The sequence below is a fragment of the Barbatula barbatula genome, assembly GCF_947034865.1.
Source record: "Barbatula barbatula genome assembly, chromosome: 3".
Lineage (NCBI taxonomy): Eukaryota > Metazoa > Chordata > Actinopteri > Cypriniformes > Nemacheilidae > Barbatula > Barbatula barbatula.
In genome coordinates this window covers 6,190,229-6,199,936 of record NC_136764.1, presented here as the reverse complement: position 1 = coordinate 6,199,936, position 9,708 = coordinate 6,190,229, and the positions used below count along the sequence as shown (strand labels likewise).

General features: G+C 37.2%; 1 protein-coding gene across 3 annotated transcripts; it reads left to right on the top strand.

The window, feature by feature from the left end:
• Nucleotides 1-3,664: 3,664 nt before the first annotated feature.
• On the top strand, nt 3,665-9,708 carry LOC306891617 (cathepsin Z). 3 transcript variants are annotated; one of them, XM_079451982.1, is made up of 6 exons: nt 3,665-3,852; nt 5,933-6,096; nt 6,914-7,093; nt 7,360-7,507; nt 8,507-8,672; nt 9,092-9,708. In XM_079451982.1, the coding sequence occupies exons 1-6, from the start codon at nt 3,722-3,724 to the stop codon at nt 9,209-9,211; spliced, it is 909 nt and encodes a 302-aa protein (XP_079308108.1). In that variant the 5' UTR covers nt 3,665-3,721; the 3' UTR covers nt 9,212-9,708. The 3 variants fall into 3 exon arrangements, with proteins under 3 accessions (XP_079308108.1, XP_079308109.1, XP_079308110.1); XM_079451983.1 differs by having other exon boundaries at nt 3,665-3,985; nt 9,092-9,574; XM_079451984.1 differs by lacking the exon at nt 3,665-3,852 and adding an exon at nt 4,188-4,381 and having other exon boundaries at nt 9,092-9,556.

Sequence of the window (9,708 nt, the reverse complement as noted above, 5' to 3'; positions counted from 1 at the left end):
TAAACTCATCATGAATAATAAAATGATAATGTTGTCATAATTTAAAATGATTTTCTAACATTGTAATATGGCTTCAAAGTTTAGCTATAATTTGTCATTTATACAAAACCGTGGATGACTCATTTCATTTTCACCCGTTGCATTTAATAGTTTTATGCATTTCTTATTTTTTAACCAGGGACCTCTGATTGTGTCGACACGTATTGACACGTGAGACTTTAGTCAATCGAGTTAATGCAAACAAACTAAACCTGCGTGAATTTACTATACAGTACATAATATAATAAGTAACTATAAGTAAACACCTATAGAACATGCAGAAACTTCTTAGCAAGCACTTCTTATCACCTTATAGTACCCCAAAAACCAGGCTTGATGGCTTCCAGTTCACAAACACTCAGACAAACATAAAATCTAGTCGCCTCTACATCATTCCAATGCTTCTAGTGCTTAACAAACTGACACTAAACATCTCTCACTGACCAGAATATCAATAATGGATTCCTATGTTCTGGAATGACCACATTTATGTCACCACAAGCTGCGTATGTTGTGCACCATCTAAGCCTTTTATCTCAAGAGCCCTTGTTTGTCTGCAAAGCTTTACCTGGGTGTGGTGTTCCAGGTTATCGCTTCCTTCATAGCATCCTCATTATAGCCCTAAAACATTGATGATAACCTCTTAACTGCCGATGACCATTCTACCCTTAAAGCCCTGCATTATTAAACACTCTTCGCTGTCTTCGGCCATCTATACAATTACAATTTGCATCGGAAAGCTGGCTAAAGCTTTTAAGCATCAACTTTCAAAGTTTCTCCGTCTTATTTATCTAATACATAGAAAGAAGCGTCCAGGAAAGTGTTTGGTATGATAAAAGTCACCTTGTTTAGAGCATCTATCAAACAGGTATGCGGCACCCTATAAGAAAATGAAATATGGTTTTACTACAATAACCAAAAAATACAGTATACTGTTACAGTAACAGTAATATTTGTAGTAAAACTATTGTCATACAAATGAAGATGTGAAAAACATGTGTACAGCTATAATATAAGTATGGTTAATTTTCATAAGGGAATGACATGCGTAGACGCTGCTTTATGCGCAATGGCCTGCCGACACGGCGACGCCATATTGGACCGAGCCAGACTGCACATTAAGTATTTTGAGCAGGGGGCGCGGTAAGTTATTTATTTAAGTTTAACTTTAAGTTTAAGTTGAATGTTAATAAAAAACGGAGGCAAAAATGTTTTGCTGCCGAAAAAAAAAAGGATTCCAGAGTGGTTATAGGATAATCTAAAATTAGTTTTTGCGCCATTTGGACAGGACCACTCGTGATGCTTGACCTTCCCATACGCCGTGACGTCATGAGACACTTGTGTGGTCATTGTAACAGTAACGTTATCAATGTTTTCAATAGATCTAAGTGAATAGACACATTAATAAAATGCTTTATTTATTTTTGATCGAGCAGTGTAATAAAGATGACACAGAGCACAAATAGCCCGCCCAAGGCAGCCATGCTTTTTACACTAGCTGTTTGAAAATAACACGTTGAAATGAAGCGAACAAATGCTCAATGTTTCACCCATTGGGCTGAAAAATAAACTACTCATTCCTAATATCAGAATCTGAAGGAAGCGACTGTGTTCTTCCGCAACCAGACGCTCCACAATGTGGCATGTTTGCTGCTCGGTCACTCTAAATAAAATAAAACAGTGAAAGAAAGCCTCCGTTTTGCACATATGACACTCTCTTGAGAGCCCCTCGCTAAAGTGACAGGGTTGCCAGATCTCCACAGATAAAATAAGCAAATGAAGACAATTTTGTATATTTGTAAACTGCAACAGAGCGTTTATTAAGACCGAAGTGCCGAGGCTTTCCGATCTAAGACCAAACAACAAGCATAAAAGTGCTTAATAATAACAAACATGGCAACACTGCAAAATAGCATATCAGCGGTTTACTTTAAACTGACAGACAAAATGAATCTTTAGCCGAAAAGTATGGTTACCAGTTTGTCACTCATCACAAATGCGGGAGACTGTGTGTCATCCGCGAACAAGTGGGCGGGGCTAGAGAAGTAGTCGTCGATATTGTTCCGCGGAGGCGGCGTTCAACCTATCAATGACGTCATACCGCCCGGCGTTCGCTGGGCCTGGTGTCAATAACATTTGTCATTTCAGTAGCAAGCATGACTTCAGTTCTGACACTGAAAGGATGTTTGAATAGGATGAGCTTTCAAAGCTGATTTCTTAATTCATGACCCCTTTAATATCAATTAAAAACTAACATTAATGTCAAACTGAATGTGTTCAAATTCATTTAAGATCCGGTGGAAGTAGTAAGATAAATGATTGATCCTCCTAGATATTCAATCAAAGATGTTTTAAATATCAAAGTGTAGCCTATTTGATGAACTCAGATGACGGAGTCATCACGATAATATATGAATGTACTGTTCCTTCGGAGTCCTTTGGAAATCCACAGAGAAACAATAGAACCAAGAAACCTGTTGCTTCCCCCAAAACGACCCTATCATTTACATTCAGGTTTTCAAAACTACATGACACAGTGGAAAAGCTCTCATGTGTTTGATTGAGTTAGGAGATGCAGTACATGCATTGAATACTTAATTGAACAGGCAGGATATATTATGAGCTGCATTTAAGAGCAACAGGACGGCATCAAATTCAATCACACGGCAATCTCGGTGCATGCACTCTGCTGACTGGACAAACTCACGGCATTAAATAACTTCCGACTGTTAAGAGTACTCACAATAATTTCATTACATAAAAGTTTGATCAAGAGACGACATGCATAGGCTCACGGGCCTGTCAGAAAATCCATCTCGGTTAACGCTAAACCCTCTTCGACTTCTGTTCTTCTTAAATGAAACTCTATAATTATTGTAGACGAACCCAAACTTAGACTCTAAGTGGTTTAATCACTTTTTATGAAGCTGTTTTACTCAAGCAGGCCTGCTACGTACTTTTTTCTGCCTTCGCGGGGATTGAACAAAACATTTACATAGCCCGAAAATAAAACATTATAACGTTTTTAAAGTGGGAAGGCTTTCTCTGTATAAGACCTTATCAAGTAATATTCAATATCTCGCAGTTGAAAAGGAAATATATACTTCATAATATTCAGACGCAATAAGAAAGTTTTCGAAGCATTTGCCGCCACCTGGTGGTGATCATGAATCACTACAGAAACTGCGCCAACCCTCAAATATACAACTTTCCCAAACAAACAAACAAACAAACAAACAAACAAACGATTATAATTGTGTACGTAAAATATGTGTTTGGGTTAATTACAGGAAAGCAAAACAACAACAACAACAATAGGTTTCTTTGATGACATCCCCAAATAGTTGGTGTATCAGTCCTACTTTCTCAAAACATGAGAAATTAAATAATTGAACAAAGATGAATGAATTATACAAATATAGAAATATAGAATATATCTGTACTAAAGAGCATCTGTATGAGACATTTGTCTGTTTCGTTTTAAGTCATCCTAAGTGTATAACATTATTTATCAATCACCTACTCACGATTATTCACTGTTTATAAATATTATATCCTATAAATATAAATGATCTTAGAAATTCGTTGAAAACAAATTTCCTAACCACCATACGTGACGAGTATTGGATTCAGCCGTTGTAATGTGTACTCAGTGCTGTAGGGGGCGATAAAGTCTCATTTAATGTTCAGCATGGCGTCCGGTTGGTTTCGGTTGTCAGTTTTGTTGCGCGTGTTTGTGACCGTGAAAGGATTTCATGATGTTCAGCTGATATCAGATTCGTGCTACAAACCCATCAGACCTTCATTCATAAAGTATGAACGTGTAACGTCTCTTTAAAGTGTTTTACTCGCTGTAACAAAGCGTGTCACGAAGATATACGCCGCGTGTGCATGGGCGCCGTATAGGGGGAAAAGTTAGGACAATTCCAGGGGCACCAACAAATAGGTAAAAACTAAATAATTTTTAATTATATTATACACTATATAAATCATCAATGAAGGATGTCTTTTATTTAACGTATTTTGGCAATAGAATTTAAAAATCCCCAATGGACCAAAAAGTTAAATGACCGAGCACCCCCCTGTGTCTGCATGAAATGGTTCGGTCCTGCCTCAGCGCACTCGTCATCAGCGACGCGTGTTTAGTTGCAGAAAGTCGCGTCGCGTCAGAAACAGAGATACTATGTTGCGTAGTAAAAAATCTGTTTTTCAAAAAAGGAAAAGAAAGAAAATTGAGAGAGCAAAGACAAAAGAAAGGGTGTCAATCTGTAACCCAGTTTTTCACCAAGAAAGGTGTGTAGCATTCAGTCTGAGTGGTACATAACTGCACCCAGTGAAGAAGGTGAGCAGCACTGTGTTAATGACAAAAATAAAGTGGAATATTTATTAATGACAGAAATCAAACAAAATTGTTTTTCACACATAATGACCATTATGACATAAAAAGAAGCTCTTGTCTGTATGCATTTAGAAACAATGAGTAGCTCACCTCAACCTGCATGTAGGTTACAGACAATATTAAAATAATCCAGTTTGATGCGTTCATTTAGAGTGAATTTTGGCCGTTAAATGACATCTATAGATACAGACCTTATTATTCCCATCATGAAGTCCAATTTATTTGAGACACAGACACACACACAAATCTATCCTATCTAATGTATGTAATCAAGTGATGATGATGATGATACAGAACTATAGGTCATCTGGGTCAATGTTCTGTAGTGTTAGTGTCATTTATTGGTATATATTTCCATTGTTCTTATTTGTACCATGTTAACTTACCTTTTAATTTGATGTCACACTGGTACTGTTAGTTTTGTTACGACCATATTCCAAACCTAAAAAACCTATTGATTTAGTGATCACTTGATCTGTAGCACTATAATAACCCTGATGTGGAGATTCCGCTTTACACGTCAACTTTATGTTCTTGTTGGCATATATGTGCAGTTAAGTTAAAAAAAAGCTGTTTTCATTGTTTTGAGATGATGATGTTAATTTATTTTGATTAAAAAGTTAATATATATTTAGGTTTTTTCTTTTTTTAAATCTGTCAATATTTTTACAATAAAAATACATTGAGAATGGACATTTTTATGGTGGCTTTTAATCTTGCATCAAATAGTGAACTGCATACTGTATGTAGACTTGCATTTACAGATCACCAGGAGTAAATATTTTGCTAGTACTAGTATCGCACTACAAGAAGCAAGACAGTTGGAAGCCTTTGATTGGAGTTATTTAAAGCTTTTGATTGGACAGTTAGGTCCTAGAGCTGCACAGAGGGGGCCCAATTAGATTTTTTTTCATGGGGCCCAAAATTCCTGGCGGCGCCCCTGCGCGTGTGTTGTGTGGGTTATGGTCATTACATCCTTACTAAAGGTTTTGTGATGGTATCTGATGTATATGTGGTGTACTTTGATATAACATGCTGTTTACGTGGTCATCCAACCTATACATGATGTGCAGAAAACATGTGATGGTTGTATTGAAGTAATGTGGAGTCCTGGGTAAATATGATAAACGAATATAGTATATATAGATATATAACTATAGCATTACCATGGTATTATCATATTAAACCATCATTGTTGTCTCATGATGCAGTCATTTTTGTGATTGGAATAGGAAGTACCTTCAACAAAAATTGCTGAAAGGATACACTGTTTAGAAAGTCACATGTAGTTCAAACCATGGTTTTACTATAGTAAAGGATTCATGTTTTTTCAGATTACCATTTGCATAACTGTAGTTTTATTACAAATACCATGCATGGTCAGGCCACGGTCAATTTGCGGTTGCTTTGGGTTTTACTACAAATGAAACCAAAACCAAAAAATGGAACCTGTAGTTCTGGGTTTTTTTGACTGATGGTGTAATGTTTTTCTAGGTCATATCCCAGAGCTCATGAATATGTAAATGTCTCTGATCTCCCCGCCTCCTGGGACTGGCGCAACATCCAGGGTCAAAACTATGTGAGCATCACCCGCAACCAACACATCCCACAGTACTGCGGCTCATGCTGGGCCATGGGGGCCACCAGCGCCCTCGCAGGTGAGACCACCAACAGCTCGAGTGCACTCGTGACATGTACAGTAGAGTAAAGAAGAAAGATTTATTTCTTGAAGTACTTGTTATTTTTTGCATAGTAGGACAGATTAGCACTTACATGTGAAGGTTCTTCGATTTGAATGTTTAATAAATATATTTTGTAGTTCTTTTAAATCACTTGAACATTTGCAACTCCATCATTTTATTGTAGTTTCATAACAATTTAGATTTAGTTTTTAATGTTAATTTTAGTTTAATTTGAGCTATTAAGTTGTTTTCTTGTTGTCATTTTAGTATTTCTTTATTTGTTTATAGTGCGTGTATAAATTTAAAGTTTGTGTTATGTTTAATCCCGAGTTTTCATCTCTGGAGTTCAGACAGAATTATGATAGTTTCGTTTTTTTATTATACAGCACTATTAACAAATAAAGTTTGTGTTCTGTTTAAACTCGAGTTTTCATCTCTGGAACGCAGTAGTGATTCTATTACAGTTATATAAAGTATTGTACAGACAGAATTATGATAGTTTCTTTTTTTTATTGTAGTTTTATTACAATTTAGATTTAGTTTTTAGTTTTAATTTGAGTGCCTCAGATTCCACTCTTTTCAGTTTATTGCCAATGCAATATTTACGATTTTCATTTAGGTTTTCAAATAATATTTGAGCCTATATTTGATTTGATTTCGATCAACAGAAATGTTTTATATACATTTTTTATTTGACTATTAACCTTGGAAGAGTGCAGTTAGGTTCCAAAGTTATTTGGGGGAAATAGGAATCAAACTGTATCTTGTGTTATTCTCCCTCCTTCCAAATCAGATCGCATCAACATCAAGAGAAAGGGGGCGTGGCCTTCTGCGTACCTGTCTGTACAGAATGTGATTGACTGTGGAGATGCCGGCTCATGTAATGGTGGAGATCATCTGAGTGTTTATAAGTACGCACATGATGTGGGCATTCCCGATGAGACCTGCAACAATTATCAAGCTCGCAACCAAAGTAAGACAAGAAATTTGAAACTCAAACCCTGATTAATAAACTTTGACACGTTAAAGGTTCTGTGCTGTTCAGGCATGAATGATGCCTCATAGTATTTTTCGAAATGATCAGCTATAAGATTTGAACCCACCTTAGCAACCACAAAGTAACCAAAGAAAGAACGTTTGCACTGTCAACCATCGCTTGGAAAACACAAAATGTTTGTACAAAATACAAACAAATGTACTGCAATAATAGTCACTCTGTGTATAAATGTGCGTTTGCAGAATGCAACTTATTTAATCGGTGTGGCACGTGTTCATACGGCTCTTGCTCCATCGTTCAAAACTACACGGTGTGGAGAGTTGGAGATTACGGCACCATCAGAGGACGAGAGCGAATGAAAGCGGAGATCTACAAACATGGACCAATCAGGCAAGTATTACACCACAAAATACGATAGTGTCTAAATGTGATGTACAAGGAAACTTACGTTTCGTGAGGGGACCGGGTTAAAATATGAGGTGTATGGTACAAAATACAGAAAAAACTTGGTTAAGACGTGCTTTTAGGGAATTTAGGGGAAGCTCACGGTAAATAAATCAAACATTGACAACATTTGAGCAATTTGTTAGTTTAACGGCGGGATAATTGTCGGCGCACTTGGGTGCATGGTTTAAACGGGTTGTCCGGATTCTCTTAATAAGTAATGGGTGGGTGTTTTTTGGGCTTAACGTCCAATAAACCAATTGTGTCAATCTATTCCCTTTAAGAGCCACATGCGCCTGATTTTTATCTTTATGTCCACAATTATAATCTTATACATTGTAATTCATTTTTATAAATATTCGGCATTATTGTGTGTAATGAGCTAAATTTACGTGCACTGTGCCTATAGGCGCATATTCCTAACGCGCTCTTTAAATAACTAAACATTGAACACAAATATTGCGCCATTGACTTTAGATTTCAGACCAGGTTTGAGTTGGTCTACAGTTCTTCAAAATAGCAACGCGCCAACGATGTGCCTGAGCACACCTCTTTTTTAAGACCAACACCGATGGGCGCACAAATGAGCGCAAATCATTTGCTATTTAAACAAAGCACCGCAGAACGGGAAAAGGAAATCTGCGTCGGGCTGAAACTAGCAAAAACACGTGCGTTGCGCCGCATTGCAGCAGATGTACCATAGGGCCCTATGTGATTAAAAACACTAACTAAAAATAGTGCTCTCTCTGTTATTTCTTGTGTTAAAAATAAACCAAAACTGTCTTCAAAATAATACGTAATATGTTAAATGAAGACGTCCATTTTAAGAGTGTACAGCACGGTGGCGCCACCACCAATTATCAGAGGGTAGCGCGCCACCCGTATGCACTAACTACTAAACCATGATGCTGTTATTGTATTGTAGTTTTTCTTTCTGTGTTGCAGCTGTGCTATAATGGCCACTAAAGGTCTAGAGGCGTACGACGGAGGGATTTTTGCTGAATTTCACATTCTGTCACTTCCAAACCACATCATCTCAGTGGCGGGATGGGACCGCACAGAAGACGGAACAGAATACTGGATCGTCAGAAACTCCTGGGGCGAGTTTTGGGTCAGTGACATAACACGACGACTCTTATCTGCTTAGCTTTTCCACAAAAACATGATCTTTAGAATGGATACATTTTGAAGTTTTTTTACACAAATGCAGTTCTTACAAAATAACCAAATAATGTTTCTTTGGAGCTATAAGTGATAAGAAAAAGTACTGTACATGACTGCACTTTTTGGGAATCTGGATAAGCAGACACAATATATTGAATGTGCAGTATGTAGTTGATATTTAGACATTACACCTTATTGTAAAACATAGTTGGGTTTGTGTATGCGGCCGTCCTCGATGGGTGACCCTGGTAATTGCTTTTCACAGACAGTTTTTATCATAGAATCTTTAAATGAAATATCAGCGTCCGTTGAATGAGTTCAGTCCTGCACGTAATAAAAGCGGGTGTCGTGTTTTATGTCTCGCAGGGTGAGATGGGCTGGGCCAGAATTGTCACCGGTGCCTTTAAAGGTGGTCAAGGCCACTGGTATAATCTTGCCATCGAGAGCAACTGCGCATACGGAGACCCCATTGTGGAGAAGAATTAAAATGGACAATATATTCTTCATAAAGTCATCGACACCTCGTGGTGCACACGCAGATGAGAGACTGTGAAGCTGAATTGAATTGAGAGAATTTTGTAATCTCACATGAGATGTCAGTGAAGGGATCTCGTGGTGCCGTGCGCTGCATTGTTGTAGTGCCAAATTCTTAAAACGCTAAGGTTGAACAGGATGTTTACTTTAAACATTTAACATTGAAATCTTCGTTTCATTTTAGTTTTCTCAGAAATTAAAGACCTTTATGTTCTTTGCATAAAATATGCATGTAATTGTACATACATTTTATGATTGTATTGTATTTTTATTAAAATCTTAGATGAAACATTGTTGAAAAAAGTCATGTTTACTTGCCAATATTTAACACAATTTATATTTGAATTAATTCAGAATATTAAAAGGCAACCGATCATGCTTTTAGCACAACAGCCTCACGACATATATGTTTGTGTGTCACGTATGAGCTTCTCTTGCTCTACATCCCG

Bases quoted from the DNA above. Each gene is read 5' to 3' on its own strand.
- LOC306891617 (XM_079451982.1), top strand. From the start codon at position 3,722: ATGTTCAGCATGGCGTCCGGTTGGTTTCGGTTGTCAGTTTTGTTGCGC. The intron at 3,853-5,932 runs GTATGAACGTGT...ATGTTTTTCTAG, and splicing joins ATCAGACCTTCATTCATAAA to GTCATATCCCAGAGCTCATG. The intron at 7,508-8,506 runs GCAAGTATTACA...TCTGTGTTGCAG, and splicing joins TACAAACATGGACCAATCAG to CTGTGCTATAATGGCCACTA.